We start from the raw sequence: 13,668 nt of genomic DNA, 5'->3' as shown, positions 1-13,668 counted from the left end.
AGGTCCTTGGTGGTAGAGTTCCTCTGTAGAGATGGGAGAACCTTCCAGAAGGACAACCATCTCTGCAGCATTCCACCAATCAGGCCTTTATTGTAGAGTGGCCAGACGGCAGCCACTCCTCAATAAAAGGCACATGACAGCCCGCTTGGAGTTTGCCAAAGGGCACCTAAAGACTCTCAGACCATGAGAAACAAGATTCTCTGGTCTGATGAAACCAAGATTGAAATCTTTGGCCTGAATGCCAAGCGTCACGTCTGGAAGAAACCTGGCACCATCCCTACGGTGAAGCATGGTGGTGGCAGCATCATGCTGTGGGGATGTTTTTCAGCAGCAGGGACTGAGAGACTAGTCAGGATCGAGGGAAAGATGAACGGAGCAAAGTACAGAGAGATCCTTGATGAAAACCTGCTCCAGAGCGCTCAGGACCTCAGACTGGGGCGAAGGTTCACCTTCCAACAGGACAACATCCCTAAGCACACAGCCAAGACAACGCAGGAGTGGCTAGGGGACAAGTCTCTGAATGTCCTTGAGTGGCCCAGCCAGAGCCCAGACTTGAACCTGATCGAACATCTCTTGAGAGACCTGAAAATAGCTGTTTAGCAACGGTCCCCATCCAACCAGACAGAGCTTAAGAGGATCTGCAGAGAAGAATGGGAGAAACTCCCCAAATACAGGTGTGCCACGTTTGTAGCGTCATACCCAAGAAGACTCGAGGCTGTAATCACTGCAAAAGGTGCTTCAACAAAGTACTGAGTAAAGGGTCTGAATACTTATGTAAATGTGATATTTTAGTTCTTTATTTTTAATAAATTTGCATACATTTCTAAAAACCAGTTTTTGCTTTGTCATTATGGGGTATTGTGTATAGATTGATGAGGAAAACAAACTATTTAATCAATTTTAGTATAAGAATGTAATGTAACAAACTGTGGAAAAAGTCAAGGGGACTCCTGAGTGGCGCAGTGGTCTAAGGCACTGCATCGCAGTGCTACCTGTGCCACTAGAGATCCTGGTTCGAATCCAGGCTCTGTCGCAGCCAGCCGCGACCGGGAGACTCATGGGCGGTGCACAATTGGCCCAGTGTCGTCCAGGGTAGAGGAGGGAATGGCCGGCAGGGATGTAGCTCAGTTGATAGAGCATGGCGTTTGCAACGCCAGGGTTGTGGGTTCGATTCCCACGGGGGGACAGTATAAAAAAAATATGTATTCACTAGCTGTAAGTCGCTCTGGATAAGAGCGTCTGCTAAATGACTAAAATGTAAATGTCTGAATACTTTCCGAATGCACTTTATGTAATTGTTTAATTGGTTCAGCAAGATACTGTACGTGTACACCTAGAAGAAAGCTATGGATTTGTTTGAGAAATGTGATATACTCATACACACATGAAACACAATGGACAGGTCGATAGAGTACACACAAGCATGTTTACACAACTCTCCTCCTTTATGTCTTCTTGGTATCTTGCCACCTGGTATACATATGCTGTCAATCCCTCTGAAACAGACTGTTTTTGTTTCATGACCATCACATTCTGGGAAACCCTTTGTCCAGTATTAGTTTCAGACGGTCTCTATAATGATGAGACACAAACAATAACAGAAAACACCAGAGACTAACCACACAGGATATTGAAGAAACTGGACAGAAACCGAAACGTTCGTTAACAAAAAGTTATTTTGCATTCAAAGCCTGTATACCTTCCATTTTTGCCTGCTTCTTAAATCCAGCTCAGTAGTATGTGATCTGCCTACCAATATTCCTGTTGCTATTTGGTCTCTCTTTGATGTGTGTGGTGTTCATGTCCGAGGGGATTCCATCCCAGATCTGAGCTCTGAATTTCCATAGCCCTGGCCTCTGGAGACTGACAGACACCTCAGTAACTTGACACATCTAAAAACTCATGCTTTTCAACCTGGGCCACCAAACCTCTAGCAGGGTTTCCCAAACTCGGTCCTGCCCTCTAGGGCAGGGCTCTCCAACCCTGTTCCTGGATAACTACCCTACTGTATGATTTCGCTCCAGCCCCAGTTGTAGCTAACCTGATTCAGCGTATCAACCAGCTAATAATTAGAATCAGGTGCACTAGATTAGGATTGGAATGAAAACCTACAGGACGGTAGCTCTCCAGGAACAGGGTTGAAGAGCCCTGCTCTGGAGCACAAATGGACTGTAGGTACTGTAAATAATATCCACATACAGTACTACTAGTAAATCATTAGCTTCAAATGACTTAACTTTCTGCGTACAGCATGTTTTTTTAATAGCTCAATGACCGGCCGTAATTCTGTTACTAGTTCAGCTCCCTGTCATAACTCCCAAACATATACCCTAATGTATGGGATCGTTTGATGTGCATCCATGAGTTTAAACTATCTATATTGAAGTTAAACTACATTTCAAAACTCTCAAGGAAGTACCGTCCTACTCTGAGCTAATGTATCATTCCAATGAAGCATTGTGGGAGTCGGAATGTATTCCTGAGGCAGTAATAGTTAACAGTCCCTGTTGATTAATTATCCATCTACAGAAGTACAGAAATAGCAGGAGGAAAAAAACACCCACATGGTCTCAGGCAGGCATTGCATTATTCATCTGGGCTGGTTGGTGCATCTGGTTATGTAATCGCCAGACTCAGCAGAAGCTCCTCGCCATTGGGAGGGCATTGCAAAACCTGACCAATTTAGAGAACAGACTAGAACTACACTCTAGTCTAAACTCTCTCTTGGACAACAGGCTATAACTACTCTCTAGTCTAAACTAGAACTACTCTCTAGTCTAAACTCTCTCTTAGACAACAGACTAGAACTACTCTGTAGTCTAAATTAGAACTTCTCTCTAGTCCACATTGGTTCACCTTTCACTGGCTAATGCAATGGCCCAGAGTTTTCCCTGGTCAGGTCATGTAGTCAAGAAAAACTCCTGGCCCGAGCAATCCTACATTTTTTTCTGTTGTGTGTGATTATGTGCTGATTACCTTTGGTCTGTAAATCCCAGCTGGTAATGATATTGTGACCATATTGCTGAGGGTTCTGAATGATCCCGTCAAAGGGAGAGAGGGGACAAATTACTTTTCTCTGTTCACACAATGATGCTATGTCCTTATACTATAGCAAGCAACTTGCCCTTGAGTTCTGAGACGCCACCCATTCTTTATTGTAGTCGCTGAAGGCTGAGAGTGAATGTTACAGTTGTATCTGGGTCAGCAGAGACTATATGTCAGGACAGATTTATTTAAAGGCCCGCTGACTGAGAGAGAAAAAAGGAAAGATGATTTATTTCTCTAATTCTCTCTCTATAAGTCCCTCAAACTCTTAATTTATCCTATCTCTCCTTCTGTCTTCTCATTCATTCCATTTCTACCATACTATAACCCCTCTCTCTTCCTCTCCTCTCCCCAGCTGTCTGGAGAGCAGTAATGTTTGCTACGACAGTGACGAGAACAACGCCCGCAGCATGTCCAGTCTGTCCAATCGCTCCTCTCCTCTCTCCTGGCGCCATGGCCAGTCCAGCCCCCGGCTGCAGGCTGGAGATGCCCCCTCGTCCACGGGTAGCGGCGTGTATCAGGGGGGTAAGGCTGGGTCCCAGTACACGGCCCACACCATGCCCGCCCGAGTCTCCAGCCGTCTCAGCCACTCCTCCCGAATTGAGCTCATCGAAGGGCTAGATGTGGACGATGCTGACCTCAAGTCTGGTTACCTGAGCGACAGCGACCTGCTGGGAAAGAGCATGCCAGAGGATGACGACGACAACCTGGCTAATGGGTAAGGGGCTATAGCAGGGGTGTCAAACTCAATCCATGGCAGGCCGAGTGCCTGCTGGTTTTTGTTATTTCCTGTTTTTTGTTGTTTCTTTTGTGGGCAATGAAGACCTAGACAACCAGGTGAGGGGAGTTCCTAACTTATCAGTGACCTTAATTGATCTATCAAGTACAAGGCAAGAGTGAAAACCTGCAGAAATTCAGCCCTCCTTGGTATGAGTTTGACACCTGTGGTCTATTCTATTGTCTAACTCAGGGTTCTCCTACTCTGGTTGTGTGGAGCTACTGGGTATTTGTGCAGGCTTTGGATCCAGTTCTGCAGTAACACTCACTTTGCATCCTACTGTACAATTATCTTTGATATAGTCCTTGTGGATACTACGGATGGTTGTTATCACTTGGTCCTACAACTTACATTATGTCATGAAACAAGCATCAATCAAGCATTGATTTGGATTAGATTTTTAAAAAATGTAGGTAAAACATGCTTGGAGTTTGCACTGTGCTTGGAGTAACCCTTTCACAGTGCTGTCCTCAGCAGTCCAGGGCTCCAGACTGCGACCATTTAGTCACATTTTGAGACCCTTTAACTTGGCTGTGCGAGCAACATTTTGAATTGATCACACTGGTGCAAGCTACACATTCTACCTGGTCATCTCAATAAAAACGTCCTCTTTTTGGGGCGGATAAAACCATGAATTTGTTAAACAGTAGAATGCATTATTCTCATTATTCCTGTAATAAAAGTGTCTCCCCTGCCGCTGTGCCTGCCTGTTTCGCTGGGGCCGGCTGCTGTAATGAGTGCCGAGCAAGCTTCTCACACTCTCTCTCCCACCTCGTGTGCCCCTCGTGATTGTATAACATTTCAAAATGCAATTGCGTGGAAAACTAGTTCAAGTGTCCAAAACTAGTTCAAGTGTCCATATTAAATAGACGAGGGTCTCCGCTTTCTGTAGGTATGATTTTTATTTCTCAAATATTATTATTGAGCTCAAAGCACACTGTTTTACTATCAAGATATCTGATATGGCTTTGAAATACGGAGCGCACGAAATTGGGCATCTGCCATCGCAAGTGCACTAGGCCTCATTGTAAAGTTTTTTTTTAGGACATTTACATTTAGTGTTCGATTAGTACATGGCAACTAGCAGTAGGTGTTATATTTAGAGTTAGTTTTTTGAGTTTCCACTTCCTTAGGTGGTGAATTAGCACCAATTGAATTAGGTCTATATATAATATTAGTTCACATAAAGATGAAGGCAAATTCTTCTCTATTGAACAGTAAAATAAAACAAAAATAGCTTAATTGTCAACCCAAAAATCATGACACATCAAAATATTTTGAATCATGCATTCCTGCTTGGACATGTTAGATGTAACAACTTAATTATTGAATACCATCTCAGTGGTCTATTACATTCTTAATAAAGCACTGTTAATAACTTTATAAGATGATGACTCAAATGTATTCTATTGTGTGACGCTGCAATTCTTTTTGTCAAAGCCTGAAAAAGTTGGTGGCACCAGGGGAAAATGTTAGTCTGGAGCCCTGCAGTCTGTCTAGTGTAACTCGCTTGTTCCTGAATGGGTCTATTATGGCTTCATGCAGCAACCATGTCGCCTTCTTCTCAGTCTGATTCTGCTGAGGTGGATCAGATTTTTTTTTGTAACATTTTTGCTGTGTAGAGTGTACCCTTACAATAAAGTCCTGCAGGATTCCTGTAGGATTGTTTGTGAGGTGAGCTGTGATGAGTAGAGACTTGAATGTGAATCATCAGGTATTATTCTCAGCGTAGTTAGCTGGTTTTACTAACCAGGTTTCCATCCAACCTTTTTAAGCAATTCAAGTACATGTCGGATCAAAAAATTCACCACAGGCCTGATGGAAACAGCAAAGATCTGAGTGGGCACTTTCGCTATATAATGCAAAATGTTTTGTGACAATGCGTTGTGACAATGAGTTGAAAATGCGATGAAAACCCATTTAACTTGTATTTTATATTTGGTTCAAAAGTTATTTTTATGTCCACTAAGTCATCACGCACAGCCTTTTATTTGCAACAAGTCCATTTGATGGAAACACATGTCTGGTGGGAAAATGTGCATATAATTTTTATGCATATTTTATATATTTGCATGGACATCTGTTGCCAATTGGATGGAAAAATAGCTACTAATGCGAATCCCCCTCTGGCTGAAACTCATTGTTCTGTGAAATATATTGTGCTGTGGTTGTGTTTGTGTGTTTGTGTGTGTGTGTGTGTGTGTGTGTATGTGGCAACTAGTGATTAAACACGTGCAAACACAAGGCTCTAAACAAGAGTCTAGAGTCCAGAGTAATTCCAAACTCGCAGCTTCACTATTCCGTCTCTGTTCCTAGCCATTCCAAGAACTAGGGGAATTATCTGCTGAAACAAGACATTTTGTCTGACCTGGAATCTTCCATTTTGTAGAAAAGTAAGATGTCCGAATGGCAGGAAAACCAAAAGTGGATCTCTAAATGGGTCTAAATGAGTTCAGATCACGTCTGAGTCTTGCAGTAATGTCGTTCATTACCAGCCCCCCTGCTGAGCTGGCTGTCATTCACACCCACATCTCACTGCAGAGACGGAGGAGGGTGTAACTGACACAAACGCACACAGAGCCCCTCCAGTCAGTGCCTGCCTCTCCACTAAATGGGATTTAGCAAGTCACTTTGTGCTACCAACAACTTAAGCAGAAAGGACTGAAGTAAAGAATGACATTACTACCCTCCTTTTTTTTCCTTCTTTTTTTGTTGGTACATTTAAAACCCACTAACTAACTAACTGCCCATTAGCAACTGTAACCTACCGATCAATGCCATGGTAGGGCATCAGTCTGATCCTAGGTCAAGGTGTCAAGGACAGGTGTGGCAGGTGTTCTGAGAACCAGGAGGAGAGCCACAGCATTATCTCCTTTCATGCCTCATTTAACACTCGTTTAACAGTCTCTTTCTCTCTCTCAATCTCTCTTTTTGCTCCTCTCTCTCTGCCCCCCCCGCTCTCTCTCTCTCACTTCCTTTGTGTCACATCCTCTCTCTCTCTCTCTAATTCCCTCTCCCTAGTTGACAGTCAGTAGGCAGGGAATCCAGGCCAGTTCTCTGGTGTGATGTGAGCAACTTTATCACTGTTCCACATGCACTGGGATTTACTCTGCAGCTTCTGTGGCACTGACTGACTGGCCCGCTCGGGTAATCAGTCCACTCTGCCAATGAGAGACTACAGTGTAAATATTTAGAATTGAGAAGTGTGATAGATGGAGACAGGTCATAGTGAGAAGCAGAATGAGATTGAAGAAAAAGAGATTGAGAGTATGACATTATGTCTGGTGATTGTAAAAATGCCTGATAGTGAGTGCTCAGCACTGGGCCACCCGTGTCCTCAATCCCTAGGTGAGCTATTCAAGGTGACCATGATGAGAAACCCTGTACTTCCTGTGGTGTGCCACCTGTTCCCAGGTCAGCCCATACAGAATATAACAAGGGGAGAGTATAACTACCAAATCCCTAAGAGAAAACATATACAGTGCCTTCAGAAGGTATGCATACCCCTTGACTTATTCCACATTTTGTTGTTACAGCCTGAATTGAAAATGGATTCAATTGTTTTTTTCCCCTCAACCATCAACACGCTATACCCCACAATGACCAAGTCAAAACATGTCTTTAGAAATCTTTGCAAATTTATTGAAAATGAAATACAGAAATATCTCAAGGATTCACAGTCAATACATGTTAGAATGACCTTTGTCAGTGATTACAGTTGTGAGTCTTTCTGGGTAAGTCTCTAAGATTGTACAATATTTGCACAATATAATTTTAAAAATTCTTCAAGCTCTGCCAGGATGGTTGTTGATCATTGCTAGACAGCCATTTTCAAGTTTTGCCATAGATTTTCAAGCCGATTTAAGTCAAAACTGTAACTAGGCCACTCAGGAACATTCAATGTCGTCTTGGTAAGCAACTCCAGTATAGTTGACCATGAGTTTTAGGTTATTGTCCTGCTGAAAGGGGAATTTGTCTCCCAGTGTCTGTTAGAAAGCAGACTGAACCAGGTTTTCCTCCAGGATTTTGCTTGTGCTTAGCTCTATTCCATTAATTTGTATCTTAAAAAACTCCCTAGTCCTTGCCGATGACAAGCATGCCCATAACATGATGCAGCCACCACCATGCTTGAAAATATGAAGAGTAGTACTCAGTGATGTGTTGTGTTGGATTACCCCAAACATAACACTTTGTATTCAGGACATAAAGTTAATTTCTTCGCCAATTGTTTTCCAGTTTTACTTTAGTGCCATATAGCAAACAGGATGTATGTTTTGTAATATTTTTTTTCTGCACAGGCTTCCTTCTTTTCACGCTGTCATTTAGATTAGTATTGTGGAGTAACTACAATATTGTTGATTCATCCTTAGTTTTCTTCTATCACAGCCATGAAACTCTTTAACTACTTTAAAGTCACCATTGGCCTCATGGTGAAATCCCTGAGTGGTTTCCTTCGTCACTGAGTTAGGAAGGATGCCTGTATCTTTGTAATTACTGGGTGTATTGATACACATCCAAAGTGTAATTAATAACTTCACCATGTTGAAAAGGATATTCAATATCAGTTTGTTAATTTTTTTTATCAATCTACCAATAGGTGCCCTTCTTTGCGAGGCATTGGAACACCTCGCTGGGCTTTGTAGTTGAATCTGTGTTTGAAATTCACTTCTCGACTGAGGGACCTTATAGATAATTGTATGCAGTGGCGGTCAGTGCCGTTTAAGATGAGGAAGGATGATAATTTTTTTAATGAACGTGGCCTTATTTCTATTACAGGTTATTGGATGACTGTCATTCACATTCCAATCACCCAGCTCAGTGATCATCCCAATTTTGTTCCTTTTGCTTCATTTAAGAAACGGCACAATAAATACACCCCAGAACACAGTTCACTTTCAAAGCAGCCACATACAAACAGCATGATCTCTTTGCTCGTATAATTCCTTCTCGCATCTACGCGCTCTCCTCCTCTCACCTTTTCCCTTTGCTTGTGGACTTCAGTGCTCAACACATCAGCTGTTTGTGACCAGGCGAAAAAAACGTTCCAAGTCAAACCTTCACATCACAACCGCTAACCGCTACACACAGCCTACATCGTTGTCACCATATTAGCTAACATCATAGTCAACATAGCTACTAGAGCTAACGTGTTAGTAAACCCGCTACAATCATAGTACAGTGTACAGTCAGCAGCAAGCAGTTTAGCAGTTACACCGGCAGGTCCCGGTGGCAATAAATTAATAAGACCAAAAGCTTAACTTGACTTGGAAGAGTTCCAGTGTTGGATAGCTAACATAGCATCCCTCTCCATTTGAGCCTGGCTAAACTATCTAGCTGCAATTGACACTAGCTAAGTAAGTGAAAGAAAAAAAATATATATATACTACGAAATATAGCTCTCTCTTGCTTCTCCTTAATTTTGGAAGAAAACTGTTCAACTATTGTCTTTCTTCTCTCTGAGTCAACTACTCACCACATTGTATGCGCTACAGTTAGCTGTAGCTGTCACGTTCATTGAAGGACGGGACGGACCAAGGTGCAGCGTGATATGTGTACATGTTTATTTTAACTTAATTAACAACACAACAAAAATAACAAACTACACGAAACGTGAAGTCCAAGGTAGACCACAAAACATACCTTACACGGAACAAGATCCCACAACTAGACTGTGCCAAATAGGCTGCTTAAGTATTTTCCCCAATCAGAGACAACGAGCGAAAGCTGCCTCTGATTGGGAACCACACCGGCCAAAATAGATCCACACATACTAGAATATACAACATAGAAAACGCACAACAAAGAATATACACACCCTGACTCAACATTTAAGCGTCCCCTGAGTCAGGGCGTGACAGTAGCTTATGCTTTCAGTACTAGATTCATTCTCTGATTCTTTGATTTGGTGGACAACATGTCAGTTCATGCTGCAAGAGCTCTGATAGGTTGGAGGACGTCCTCCGGAAGTTGTCATAATTACTGTAAGTCTATGGAAGGGGGTGAGAACCATGAGCCTCCTAGGTTTTGTATTGAGTTAATGTACCCAGAGGAGGACAGAAGCTAGCTGTCCTCCGGCTACACCATGGTGCTACCCTACAGAGTGCTGCAGAGGCTACTGTAGACCTTCATTGCAAAACAGTGTGTTTTAATCAATTTGTTGACGTGAATACATTTAGTATAGTTTTATCTAAAAAGGATAACTTTTGTAATGTTTCACCTTTTTTTATGAAATTCACTGAAGATGGTCCTCCACTTCCTCCTCTGAGGAGCCTCCACTGATTGTATATGTGGGGTACATTCAAAAATGATGTTAAAAACTATTATTGCACAGTGAGTCCATACAAGTTATTATGTGACTTGCTAAGCAAATCTTTACACCTGCACTTATTTAGGCTTGCCATAACAAAGGGATTCAATACTTATTGACTCAAGTCACTTTAGCTTTTCATTTGTAATTAATTTGTAAATACGTCTAAAAACATAATTCCACTTTGACATTATGGGGTATTGTGTGTAAAATCTCAATTTAATCCATTTTAAATTCAGGCTGTAACACAACAAAATTTGGAAAAAGTCAAAGGGTATGAATACTTTTTGAAGGCACTGTAATTGCAGTATGACCTTCGATACATTCTTGTGCTTGAATGCGAAAACCGCTTGAAAAGCCTTCATGATACATACTGTGCGGATGTGTTGTCTTTGAGTTCAGCGGGAAATGTCCTTGATTTGGATTAACCCCTCATTCTCATAGGAATAGTGCTGTGTTACTGACCATCAAATGGCTAATCTATTATAGAGTTATATAGTATGAATAACTACCGGTATGCAGCTAGGCTAATCCAGGTCTTAAAAATGGAAGAGACGGCTCATGCTCTAGTTTCCCCCTATACTACATATCTCATCTTACTTCTGAATACATTTGCATTTTTAGTAACAGTGTCCTTGTTGGCAACCATTCATTCATTTCATCTGAGAGCTACTGTACGTACAGTCAATGTGAAAATAATCCATGATTCTGACAGCACTCCACGCACACGAATGCACACGCACAAACAAACACACACACACACATACACACACACACATTTCAGCTCATTGGAAAACATTAGCATCTACCGTCTCTTGAAAATAGATAATTTCTGCAAGCCCCTCCTGCATCTCCATAGCAACTAGCTCCAGTGTGACTGTGGGGAGAAGGAGCATTTCTCCAGCTTATTCACCATCATCCCTAATACACTTTATCTGAGTGGAAGCCATAGTTTAATGTCAAGCATATCTGAAGGAAGGTTTGACTGCCATGGGTAAAATGGGAATGTTGAGCTAAAATGGTCCTGTAGTGTAATATAATAGCCACATCTATAATTCGGATGGCTCTGTATTCTGATTCCTGGTTGGCTGTTATGTTAAATCGTTTACTTAATTGAGGCAATTTGTCACACGTGTTATCAAACCAGATGCTCTAATCTTTGCTCGTTACAACACTTTTAGACCAAGCCACTGCGTATGGTCTCTCTGGGGTTTGTGTTCTATGGAGTGAATTGAACCTGCAGCATATTGTTGGTGGCCTAATGGTCTATGCTATACTGTGTGCTGGGGTAACTCTGGTACCTAGAGAGGGATGGCATTCCTCTGAGTGATGACGACAGAGAGAGATGGAAGGGGAGGGTTGTGACACAATGTGGTGTGTTCAGAAAGGGTGAAATGTTTAGATGGAAATATGATGCATAGAGCTGACAGGCTCTATTGCTTACTCCCCATGACAGAGAATAATGTATGTTCTTCAAAATACATTTCCATCTGAACGTTCTGACTAGGCCCCATTTTTTGAGGAAGGAGGGTAATGTACCATGTGATGTGTTCCCTTTACTAAGTCTGTTGGAATCTGTTTGGTAGAATCATCATGTCTTTATGTCATAATGCCAGAATCATAGTTTTCTGTAGTTACACTCTTCACACCACATAATGATGGAGGATAACCATCACCAGTATCATTGTGTTACATTGGCATCCATTTTAACCACTTTCTACATGTCTTGGTCTCCCTGCATCATATTCCACACATTGGGTTAGGAGTAATAATAACATTACTGTAATAATAACATTACTGTAATAATGATATTACTGTAAAAATGACATTACTGTAATAATTATGTTACTGAATATAGTTTAGATTTGCCATACCTGTCACGACTTCCGCCGAAGCTGCCTCCCCTCCTTGTTCGGGCAGGTTTCGGCGTTCGTCGTCACCGGCTTACTAGCTGCTGCCGATCCGTTTATCATCACTCCACTTGTCTTGTCTAATTAATCACACACACCTGGTCCTTATCCCCAATTAGTCATTGTATAAGTGTTCCCTCTGCTTCCTTGTCTGTGTGGGTGATTGTTTGTAGTGAGCTGTGTGTAGCTCGGTTGAGCTACCCTTACCTTGTTGTTGCCAGGGTAGTATTTTCCCCTGTGCCTGAGTTTTGTTGTCGCATGCTTGAGCAACTGTTTATCGACGGAATAAACTCTTCGGATGCATATTACTCTCCTGCGCCTGACTCCCTTCTATCACACGCATCACAATACCTGATAGAGAAATTATAAATGTCCCACTATTCAGTGCCAACTTTACAAATGTAGAATTAAGTGTTTCACCCGTCAACTATGGTTACACACTTGGACCCATCGAGTTGCGGCATCAGCGTTCTGTTGCAGCCTGATAGCTACTTTCTCATGTCCAATCCCGTCGTTTCACAGGAGAATAATCTGTTTTGTAATTCGCTCTTTGATTGATGGAGCGAATGGTCTATTAGAGGCCTCCTGTAGCTCAGTTGGTAGAGCATGGTTCTTGCAACGCCTGGGTTGTGGGTTCGATTCCCACGGGGGGCCAGTATGAAAAATGCATGCACTCATTTTGGATAAGAGCGTCTGCTAAATGACTAAAATGTAAATGTAAAATGTCTAATGGTTTAAAAAGGACATGCAAACATGGAACTTTGCTAAATGAGGCCCACATAGAATGCTCTCTGTTTATCGCAACCAAGGGATTTACTGTCTTTTCCTGGCTGACGTTGATTAACTCAAAGCATTACTGAAACCTTATTTAGACTCTCAGACAGAAAACAAATTACTCTGAATTTTTTTGGGATTCAGATTCTGCCCTGTTTACAGAACCAGCTATAAAGCACTTGACTGCACGCTGAGGTATCGATTATGGAAGTGCCTACAGGCATCACTGAGTAGCCTACATTATCGTGTGGAATGGGGGTACTGTAGTAGGCTAAGTACAAGGCTATCTATAGCCCCCTTCTTTCCACTGTGCGGCAAGGTTAGGGAATGTAATGTATGTGGGAAAATGGTGGTACAGGGGTGGTGGACTGTGTGTGTGTGTGTGTGCGGTGAACAGTGTTCTAACCAGTGTAGGGAAAAGGAAAGGAAAGGTGCAGCAACACGCCTCTTATCATGCGGCACATGGATCGGGATATGCTGCTATGGCAACCCTCCTCCTCTGACCCACTGACGGGCTGTGCGTGGTGTGTCAGTGTGCTGTAGTGAGGGTGTGTGTATGCGTGCACGTGTGTGTAGTTATGTGTGTGTGTGTGTTTGGAGGATGAAATTGCTTCATATTTACCTATTAAGAAGATTGCTCTGCATCCAAACATGTAATGGTGTAGTGGGAGACTAGGCAATGGATGTCTGTGGCTTGTACCTATTGTTAGAACTCCCCTCTGAATTCCTCCATGGCAGACATACTTTTGATGGTTTCAGATCAGCTATCAATGATTACAGCACAACGACTTGCAAGTGGTCATTACATTTGAATTGGGGTCATTAGAATGTAATCACTCTCTTTCCATAATAAG

The 13,668-nt window shown here is 42.3% G+C and overlaps 1 protein-coding gene across 7 annotated transcripts in view; it reads left to right on the top strand.

The window, feature by feature from the left end:
* The window catches only part of LOC121578355 (neuron navigator 1), a 128,963-nt gene that overhangs the window by 52,559 nt on the left and 62,736 nt on the right, over nucleotides 1–13,668 (top strand). For all 7 annotated transcript variants that reach the window (XM_045223910.1, XM_045223909.1, XM_045223908.1 and 4 more), the window contains one exon: nucleotides 3,401–3,763. In XM_045223910.1, the coding sequence (XP_045079845.1) occupies nucleotides 3,401–3,763 (363 nt within the window). The remainder of the gene's footprint in view (nucleotides 1–3,400; nucleotides 3,764–13,668) is intronic.

Source organism: Coregonus clupeaformis, chromosome 12 (genome assembly GCF_020615455.1).
Source record: "Coregonus clupeaformis isolate EN_2021a chromosome 12, ASM2061545v1, whole genome shotgun sequence".
NCBI classification, from domain to species: Eukaryota; Metazoa; Chordata; class Actinopteri; order Salmoniformes; family Salmonidae; genus Coregonus; species Coregonus clupeaformis.
Note: the sequence above shows the minus strand (reverse complement) of the source record. Positions and strands in the feature narration are given on the sequence as shown.